General features: G+C 39.9%; 1 protein-coding gene across 6 annotated transcripts in view; it reads left to right on the forward strand.

Moving 5' to 3' along the window:
- Positions 1 to 8,926, forward strand: part of qkia (QKI, KH domain containing, RNA binding a) — a 47,389-nt gene extending 38,463 nt beyond the window's left edge. For 4 of the 6 annotated variants that reach the window (XM_049741358.1, XM_049741357.1, XM_049741361.1 and 1 more), the window contains exon 7: positions 1,288 to 2,428. In XM_049741358.1, coding sequence (XP_049597315.1) covers positions 1,288 to 1,415 — 128 coding nt within the window. In that variant the 3' untranslated portion in view covers positions 1,416 to 2,428. Of the gene's footprint in view, positions 1 to 1,287; positions 2,429 to 3,117 lie in introns of those variants that run through there. The other 2 variants (XM_049741359.1, XM_049741362.1) reach the window with 1 other exon arrangement.
- The last annotated feature ends 2,052 nt before the right edge of the window (positions 8,927 to 10,978 follow it).

Genomic DNA, 10,978 nt, shown 5'->3' on the forward strand with positions numbered 1-10,978 from the left:
GCCTGCAGATAGTCCCTCTGTCACTCCCACTGGGGATGTTCATTAAATTCCTCCAGTCATCCTTTATTTTCTTCTTCGCCTTGGCCTCCCTTTGTTGTTTCGGCTTCACCCCCCGTGAACCTGAGCTTTGTGCTAACACCTGAGCTTCCCCTCCGTTCGGTACCGGTAGTCCGGTCCGCTACGAAGCCCCTCCTTGTATGACACGCGTGACCAAAGAGACAAGTCACGCGTAGCCGTTTAATAATAGTGACGGCAAATGTCAACAACAACAAAAACAAATCAAAGACGCCTTTTTTTTTTTTTTTTTTTACCCCCTCGCTTTAATTTGACACACTTATGATGTGTGGAGCGCTAACCTTTGCATGTTGCGCCTGCCTCCGGGACTCATGTGCAGCATCTTTGACTCGCAGGGTTACAGCGACTTAGTGCATTTTATTTACTCGCTCTATCGATCGGTGCCTTCAACAACACGGGGGGGCCGTCGCGGAAGGCGCACGCACCGCCTTTCTCACACGTTGCCGCACGCCAGCCACTACTTTATCTCGCCGCTGTTGGACAGCAGGGAAATGGTGGGCCATTTGGCGCTTCAGACACGTGTAGGTGGCTGCAAAGATGTTTTGCCAAGACCTGCCACACTGAATTTCTTTACATGCATTTTTGCATGTGTTTTAATCCCTGCACATGCTAATTTATAATATAACAAAATCAAAATGGTGGGAATATAAAGTTTAGCCTGGTTTTTGGGCCAAAAATATTTAAACTTGAGTCCTTCACTCCTTTGGGTTGATTGGTTTGCGATAAAACGACAACGTTGGAATGAATACGAGGCATGCGGCACGAGGCAGGTGGCGTCTTGCGCTATTCAATTCCTGTCAGAGCTGGATTGGATTTCCCCACCTCTAAAAATAAGGAGACAAATTTCTCCAAATCCGCTCTCAGGACCCCTACGGGGCAAAAACAAAATCGCATTATATTCCCCAGACAGCCCGGCAGCCATTACCCCCCCCCTTGTTTTATTTTTTTTTTATGCCGCCCTATCCGAGAACTCTGAGCACTGTGGAATTTAACGACTTAACTTATGCATATTTGAAAGCGATCCCAAAATACGTGTATTATTTTTTGTTCTACTGTATTCTTTTCTATGGAAGCTATGTGACGTGCATATGTGCTGTTTATCCGGTTTGTCGTATTGTCTTGTACTATCCCAGCGTTATGCTAACGGTTCAAAGAATAATGTGAATGTTGAACGTGAATGGTTTCTAACCTTGTGGACCTGTTACAATCTAGGTGCAATGGCTACTAAAGTGAGACGGCATGACACGCGGGTCCATCCTTACCAAAGGATTGTGACCGCTGACAGAGGTCAGTTTAGTCTTTTAGCTACACTCTTGCTATCAATTGATGCATTTCAGTGATGATGATGATGATGATGATGCCTTAGATGGGAATCTCTATTGTGTTGTCTGTATTATTGTATGTGTTTGTGTTTCCGCCCCACGCCGAACCCCGTATATGTCCGCACACCAGCTAAATGGTGCATTGTGGCGTGCACATTTTGTTTACATTCAGTCCTTAGCTTATAAAGAACTTATTTGCAGAAGACATTTTTGAAAAGGGCTAAATTGGACATTTCCTCAAATAGTGACAAAAATAAAGACCTTCTAAATAGAGGGACCTAGCAAAAACTGTTTTGTTTGCGGTTTACATTGTGTCATTATTTATTTATGGACTTATGTTATATCATATTCGCCTAATGAGCGCCTTACCCTTTATACAGTAGATGCCTTCTTTTTCACCATCTCAGGACGACTACCGCCTACGTGCCCTGTGCAACACTTCACACACATTTTATTTTTCAAGTCTTGGTTGCTAACCAAAACAAAAGTGAGTTAGTCTTATACGAGGAAATGCTTTCCACCCTTTTTAAAAATGCCTTCCGATTGCAAATGAGCCTTTTACTAAAGGATTTGTACACTGTGTATATTCCAAAGCTCAGGCAAAAAGTGATCTTAGCAGCTTTTTGGTTCATGCAGCTGTGAAGCCAGTACAGGTTGTACTTTAGCAGGCAATGATATGAGACATTCCTCAAAGTGGGAGATTGGCACCTAAAATGCATCTCCTGGCCTCAAAAGGAGCAAAGGAAATAATTCCTCACTGCGCTCCCGAGAGCAACGTAGCCATTTTTTTGGGGGGGAGGAGGGGATTTATTTTTCTACGAAAGTCACATCGACGCCCTATAGCTTTAGGTCGCTTGCATTCCCTCTAGTGTACCGCGAGATATAGCGTTAATATTTCACCTGTACACGAGGTACTGTCATTTTATATTGGAGCATTTTTTATATCAAAATGTATTTATGGTTCTTGTGTATATTTATATTATATAAAAGTATACTGCTAAATAAAGAGGAAAAGATCAAATCGGAAAAAAGTTGATTGGCTTTTATTGCACTTTTAACACTAGTCTTATAACATTAGCTTATATTGCACTAATCACAGAAAAAAAACACTGGGGCCATGTTCACACATGCATACTTCGGAAGGAAGTGTGCTCAACCACCGCCCCACTCCCTTCCACCTCACCCAAAACAGTAAAACCGCACATTTTACAGTGGCCCTTTATTGCAGGCAGCAGTAAGTCTCTTTTCTCCGTTTAGCTAGTTAGCCAAGACAAGCTAGCCTCGCTCATAACAGCAACGCTTGATGCTAACGGTAGCTGGTGTCTGCTTGCTGTGTTACATGAAGCGCTTTTATTGCTGTGTATTAAAATTTTCCTCCGCATTTCCATCGGTCAAAGTGAACACCCGACCGGCCGACGCGTTGTCGTTTCATTCATCGTGACGTCGGAAATGAAACATGAGAATTTTGCCGCTTGCGTGTGGACATGGCCTCATACACTCGTTTATTTTCTGTTTGTCTGTCCATCTCTTTTGCTTCTATGTTTTGTGGGGCATTGGTCGCCGCTTGTTGGGTGGCACTGGGTGGGGGTGGGGTCCACACATCAGAGAAATTGCATTCATTTTTATTGATGATGTCATTCCAGTCTCTTCCTGCTGACACTAATACCCTTCTATCTTTGTTTTTTCTGTTTGTTTTTTTTTTGTTCCTAACCACCTATAGCCGCCACCGGCAACTAACATGAACCTTCTGACCTCTGAACCTTCACCCAATGACGAGCCGCCCCCCAGCCTGCCTGCTGATCAGTTAACTGGTAATTTGCCTTTTGCTAGCCTCTCTCTCCCAGTGGCTAAAGAGAGAGAAAGAAAGAGAAGGGAGGCGCCAACCCTAACACACCGACAAAAAAAAAAAAACTTCACACCAACATGAAGTTGTGTACTACTCATTTTTCTTCTGTTCATTGAGTTCCGTTCCCATTCTTTCTCTTTCTTTTTCTTCACCAGTCACACGCCGCGGGTGGGATGTTTGTGGTGTTAATCATTCATGTGCACTGATGTTAAATAGCAATAAGATGCCAACCAGAGAACCCACCCGCCTCCCTCATTGCCCCTCCCCACCCCAATATTTTGTCACAACCGTTATAGATGGCAATACGCCTCAAAACAAAAAAAATGGCCACCCACCCCAAAAAGAAAAAGAAACAGAAGGAAAGAGAATGTCAACACTCACCTTAACTTTGTTGAAATTGTCATTACGATTTGTAATTATGACACATTCTGGGTGTGCTGCCCTTTTACCCTCGCCCAGCCCAACAAAAAAAAAAGAAGCTTTTTCTGACTTGATTTGTTTGAAAACCGCATGGCTGTAACGATTGCAAACAATGCGCTTTTCTTTCGTTCATTTATTTTTTTCTTTGCCTTTTTTGGGGTTACAATTTATGTGTTTTTTTTTTCTTCTGTTCACACTTTATTATTTTGTTTTACTAAACTAAAGAAAGACGCAGGCTGCTAAAGCTAAGGCCGGGGATGGGCCTAACTTGGGACGAAGGGTTTTACGTATGTGTGTGTGCTTTTCTCTTTTTTAAATTTTTTATTTTCTACTACATTGAAAGTCGGGTGTTTATCATCCACACTACATCCACGTTACAGTGCCTGATGTATTTAGAACAAAACTAGATCTCATTGAGTTTGCTGAGCTGTGATCAAAAAGACAAAAAAAAAAAAAGTATTACGTGTGCGTATTTAGCCAAAGGTTTTCCCGATGATTTTATATTTGCCGTTATGCATCTTTTAAAACGTTTGGAAAGGTTTGAATTTGTGGTGCCTGCCTTTAAAGCCAGTCAGTTAGCATTTTGAATATTTTTATTTTATTTTTTTATTCCAAAGGAGCAAAATAATACTAGGAAAAACTCCTTGGATTATCATTTAGATGAAGGGTCCCTGCCACCTTTTGCCAATTTTCGTCGGCCATTTCGTGTCACACCAGCGTGCAAGCGCATCCACAATGTGTCACATCTCTCGTATCTTCTGAGCTCTTTTGTTGAACTCTCTCAAGAACAAAAAAAATAGGATGTGAAAGCCATGCCTGCCTGTTCAAATTGCTTTATACATACGTCTTATATATACAGTATATAAATATATATAAAATGTACATAACGCCATTGCATATATAAATACGTACACAGAAGCGAACAAAAAAAAAAACAATTGATAATTTTACAGTACAGGGTGCTGGACTAGAGGAAAAAAGGAATTCTATTTTTGCCAATTTTAGCTTTTGATACTTTGCAGATACAAAATCTGATTAAAAAGACAATAAAAAAAAAGGTTGGCGAGGAAGTGCCGTTGGCCTGGACTTGACTGGAAAGAGTTTTATTTAAAATAAAAAGGAAGGAATCAAATAAAAACAAAAAGTGCCTTATCGAGAGTGGTGTCGGTTTTTCCGAGAAGTAAAAAGAAGAAAAGCCAGCACCCACCCTAGATGGCGCAGAGCGGAGCGTGGCATCAGCGGCCCGCGTTAACTCTATGCAACCCGAATTAGCTGACTCAGCTAAATATGTGCCATGTTTTTTTTGTCTTCCTGACATTTTTTTTTTTCTTTTTACTCGACAGCCCTTTACTCTGCTGTGTGAGCAGGCTTTGAGCTCCTTGATTTTGTTTTGCGCGTGCGCCGTACTTCCTATGGGAGAAAAAAAACGGCGCCGCCGATAGTAGCACTGCAGTCGGATGCATCGTGAGCTGAGAAAAATACATCCATGATTTGTTCAAGTTTAGCAGCATTTGTTTAAACAATCGCGAATTGATGATAAATAATCACCGTTGCGACGTTTAAAAAAAAAAAAAAAATGAAATGATCGCTTAAATTGATTTTTACCAATTCTGTTCATGGCTTTCTCATCGAGCCGAAAAGGTCAATGAAATTGTTTTCTTTTCAGTGTTACTCTTATTCTTTGAAAAATTTGAAATGCAATATAAGTGGAGATGGCTGTAAAGCATTTGACAGTATTACGAGAAATCCCTCTGCGATGTTACGCGCTGCAATTGTGTGCATCATCAGGTGGTAAAAAAGTTGGGACAAAAACAAAACGTATTCTCTCTGGCCTGCCTACTATACATGTATAATAATGTAATTAACAGCCATTGTTACAGGTTTATAATGTATTTTTCTAATCTCATTTTATATGTGTATTAATCATGTTTCTGAGTGCTTTTTTATGACCCCGCCCAACTCTCCTCCCTTCCTCACCCCCCCTTTCACTTTTACACATCGGGAAGTGTTATATTTTGTTTTCATGCCCAGCTTGTTTAACTCATGAGCTACTTTTATTAGTTTCTCTTGTCATAAGTATTTTACATGCTTGCTATTTAGTTTTTACATGGTGTATGCTGTTATTTTTTTCTCCTTATTAACCTCTTGGCATTTATTTTAATAAAACATTCTTAGTAAGAATTTTACTAACGCGCTGATATTTTAGTCTTGTGTTTTTAACCAGTCTCATGAATGTATTGACTCGGTCTGGTTCACGGACTAACAGAATTAATTACAACTGGTGACTCGTGGACGCTACAAACACGTGCACACACACAAACGTGTTCTCATGAGGTTTTTTGGTAGGAAATTGTACAAAATGATGGCGTGTTACCTTACGATCTGGACGATTCTTTGACCCCGGTTGTTAGGGTATATTTTTTGCCCCCGTGATCAATTTAGAATGCAAGTGGAAAAATGTAACTTGACAGAAAACGGATAAATAAACGAGACGAAGAAATTTAAACTTGCATGGAACTCAAATGTAATTTAGTCCTAGATTGTTTTTCAGTATTTTGCTGTTGGCTTTGAAGAAAAAAAAATACTGCCAATGTCATCCCCATGATGGTAGTAAAATGCTGCCCCCCCTAAAAATTTTTTAACACAACATCAAAAAAATAGCCTTGATCTAAAATGTTATTAATTTGAAATTTATTACGTAAAAAAATGTTCCTCAAATGCAAGTGGAAAATGGAAATCCTACTAAGTTAGCATGAGAACAGGTTTCACTCACAAAGACACCAGCACCATCTAACTGGAAAGTGCACGAGTTGATACGCGTCCCTCACTCCTCACGCATTTCTCACCTCTGTGCTGAAAGGCGAAATCTGCTGACACTCTTCATACCTTTGCCCTCGCCAGCAACACCGCTGCTGTCTCCGCTCAAGACCACTCTTGTTTTTTGTTGTCCTTCTGTGTCTCACGCAACACTGCGAGGTAGCAGGCCGGTGACTAGCTCCGCCTCCCGGCAATAAAAGTCACAAACTCCGCGTAGCCCGAAATCGCAAACGGTCGAGATGAAAGTATTCAAAGGAAGTTTTGTTACGTCGGCATTGCAGCTGTCCGGTGAGCGCTTTGCATCATTTGCGTTCTTGATAGAACAGTTTATACCTTTATGCTTAATGCTTAGGGTCAGTCGTGTAGTCTCAGATTATTTCGATCCAGTTTCCTTTAGGAACTTCCAATTTGGTCGACATATCCAGGAGAAAAAAAAAAAGTCATAAGAACTCATGCCTATAAAGACATCAAAAGAGGCCTATTATGCTTTCAAGAAACTAGTTCAGGATCAATTTGGATGCACATGACTTTTCCCAGTAACCCATGAAGGCAGTTTCTACGGTGTATCAAAAAACGATTCGAATCGGAAAATCGGTTTTTATTTTGGAAGATGCAAGTGCGTCAAATTGAACCGAATCGTTCCACTTAAAAAATATTACAAGATACCTATTGAATCGTATTTTATTGGAGATATAAATGCTAGATAAGGTCAATCGTGCAACTCTCGAATTGAGCCGTATCGAATCCCAGTGAATCGAGACGAATCTTCGAAATTCAACCATCCTTGAGTCGAATTGCACTCCATATATCCGCATACGTATCTTAGACAAAAAACAATTGTCCTGCATATTTTACACACATAAATAGGGAATAAATTATTTCTGCCATTACGTCCAAAAACAACTCCTGAAGCTGTAATTGATGTTCCAACTGTTTGTAAACAAAAATTCAGCGTAGCTTAAAACCAAACCAGCATTATGGGAGAGTTTATGAAGTACTTTGGGATCAAACCAGCCAATTTTTTTTTTTTACTAAACTCCCAATAAGGATTCCAGCTAGCTTATATTTATTGTCCAGTGCAAGTGTTTTTATTTTCTTGTCTCAAACTGCCAGCGTGTCATTCTACTGCTGCGTCATCCCTGGCATTATAATTCTTCCTCCTCCGCCGCTCAACGTATTGTCACGACACACACGGGAAAAGATTAACTTCATTATTAATCCTTATTATCATTGCCAGGGACGCCTACGCATTTTGTTACCTCATTTTTCTTTTTGGGTTAAATCCTTGCAAAAAAAAAAACTTGATCGCTCAGTTTGTCCTCTATAAGCGCACAACAGGGATTAAATGCGTCGAACATCAGTGTTAGAATCTTCACAGAAAATTAAGTGAATTATTAAGAACTCCTGTCAAGACTGGATTAGTGGCAATAATCACAAATCTGATGTTTTTTTTAGGAGCTGCATTTCCTCAAATAGTGCCTTCATTTCAAATGGACAGCCAGTCCGTCCAATTTATTGCCTGTATTAGTTGCCAGACAATGGCAAGGCACTATTTTGATTATTTAGAGCCTTCAATCAACCTAACATAGGTGTTTTTGTAATAAAATCTGAATTCAAAACTCAAAATATTCGAGGGTATGTTATTGTTTTGCAGACCCATGACCTTGAATGTTGTTTTAGTCCAGACATAATTCAATACACGTTACATTCAAGTGTTAAATCGTCCCCCAAAGCACAAAATATTCCTGCCTTATCGTTAAACTATCGCAAAAGTGTCTTTTTTTTTTTCCTGACAAATTAAGTGCTTATTTTGTCTCTTTTTATCTCCTTTTTCTTTTTGTGGAGCATGACAAAATATTGACGCACAAGGAAGTGATTGTTTTTCAACTTTGTGCCTCTCTGATTGGACCAGCGTATGTCATCGTCAGCCAATGACATGCCGCCTCCACTGCCGCTGTCCGTCTCCTTGCGACAAAAACGCATCTCAGGGCATTGAGTGTCTTTTTGACCTACTAACGTTTCCCATCTGTCCATCTTGCCTTGTCTCTAGCTAACAAACATTCCTTCAGTGAGTTCAACGGCAGGTTGGTCGCACTCGACAAAAAAAAGAAAAAAAAAAACTACCAAATTGTCAAAAAAATAAGCCCCACTGGATTTTTTTTTCACCTGTGTTATGCCTTAAAAATAGGATTGAATATTATGGTATATATATTTACTGTAAGTTCCTTATCAGTATAATCGTGCACTAAAATCTGTTTTTTTTAAATTGTGTAGTAGATTTTGTTTTGTGTTGTTTTGGCAATACAGGGACTAGACTGAGAATTTTGAAGAGGTAAATAAACCATGTATTGAAACTTTTTTGTTGCTCAACCCCCGCCCAAAAAAAGTAAAAAGGGAAAAAAATGTGTGCAATAAAGAATAATGTGTGTTTCATCTGACTGCTCAACTGGACTTTGTGTGGTTTTTGTCTTTTTCCACAATGTGGTGGTGACAATTTGACTTTCGACGAAGGTCATTTGGTTTCCGGGACCCAGCAGGAAATGAAATGTTTAAGTTCAGTGCTGCTGAAGTAAGTTAGCAAGAGAAGGTCAACATTTTGCACCTTTGTTTACTAGCTGTCAAGATGCACACCTATTTTGAGGAAGACAAGAAATATTGCGACGATGCTCTTTCAAAAAATATATATATTGTACATGGATGAAAACAAAACTCAAAATTTGATGGGAAAAAAAAATAACCTAAAGATAAATATGCTAAAGCTGTCATCCATGACTCAGACTAAAGTATTGGGACACCAAGCCATTCTCCCAACGCGACAGCTGTTCTGGGAAGATTCAGGAGTTGGACATTTTTGGGAAATTTTCATCGATTCGTCAAGACGTCTGCAAGCGGAAGAACGTTTTACAAAACAGTAGACGCAGATGGTGAAGGCCTTTAACCTGGAACAATTTGGCGTAGGGTGTCCAGAGCCCTGACTTAGGGGAGCTGGTGGTGGGCTTTGATTGCACGCGTGGACTGAGACGACTATTGAGAAAGAGCAAAAAAAAAAATCGAGAGGAAGTGCCTTTGGCCTGCAAAAAGACTCATCAAAGGAGCATTTGTCGCCGAGCCCAGCTGTGTGAGTGTGTGTTTGCACGCATGTGTGTGTCTGAAAGGCTGGAGTGGAAGGGTTGCATCAGTAGTGACAGATGAACCAGCTTCCTGTGGAATGAACGCGGGGCATTCATCACAGTGCAGCTGTTTCTTTCTATCTTTGTGTGCCTCCGCCATTTGCATCCCGCCGTTATTTCCGGGAACTTTTTGTCTACGTAGCGACAATCGGTCAATCAAACCTTCATTCATGTAGCTCGTTTCATCAGTAGCAGTTCATAAATAGATGCATTTGTATTTATTCATATATATATAATATATATATATATATATTATGCCCACTGCAAGACATTAGGCATCTAATTGAAGCTGACAGCCGCGTATATTGGAGCTCACCACTTGCATCAGCAAAGAGAAAGGGGGGCATTGCGCAATAATTAAAAGCAGCACCACGTTGCCCTGATTTTTTTATTTTTTTTTGCAGATTCAACCCCGTTCGTTTTGTTCTTTTCAGCTCCAGTAACTCCACTTAGATAAAAGTCACAGCAGTGTGGTTATGGTATGTTCTTTTCATGGTGCCAAACATTCTTCTCTCTACTCCCGTAGGAGAAGAAAGAGTATTTGTGAGCAGAGATAATTGCTAGCGGCTCGCGCGTGTCCGCCATGGAGAAAGAGGCCACGGTGGAATTGACCATGTCGGCTCTTATCACTTCGACTCCCGCCAACTGTTGTCAGCTCCGGTGATTCCCAACCACCGTGCTTTGGGAGAAGCACTTAATCAAACCAAACATTATTGACTATTTTCTTAAAACAATGTCATCTATGCTAGCAGCATGCATATAAAGACAGGCTGAATGATGTTTTTTTACTAAACTGCAAACTTTTTATATTCCTCGTACTCACGTAAAATGACCTTTGAGGGCGGCTGGGTAACTTATCTGAAACCAGAGTGGGTTGGACACTCAAGTGGCCTTTACGATGCTTGTAGAGCACTTGTTCACTGACCTTCTGGTGGAATAATACAAGTTTCTTATTGTCCTGTGAGAATGTGTGTGCATATCTGACCTAAAGTTCGCATTTAAAGAGCTCAGGAATTTTTTTTTTTAAATGTATAACCTAAAAATTAAAAAAAATAATGAAAAATAGATTTATATGTACCTTTCAAAACAAATGAGAATGACCGAAATAAAAAGAAATAAGGAAATATCAAATAATACAATAATTCTAATATTAACTTACTCTTTCAAAATGTCCATGCCAACTAGAAAAATAATTGCATGAATATCATTAAAAAGTTTTGTGTATGTTTTTTTTCTAACCCCATTGGGGAAAAATACATGAAATTAAATATGACCTTTATTAGGATAAGCTGCATAAAAATGGACAAATGGCTTGATAAAATGTTCCC

The sequence above is a fragment of the Syngnathus scovelli genome, chromosome 14, assembly GCF_024217435.2.
Source record: "Syngnathus scovelli strain Florida chromosome 14, RoL_Ssco_1.2, whole genome shotgun sequence".
NCBI classification, from domain to species: Eukaryota; Metazoa; Chordata; class Actinopteri; order Syngnathiformes; family Syngnathidae; genus Syngnathus; species Syngnathus scovelli.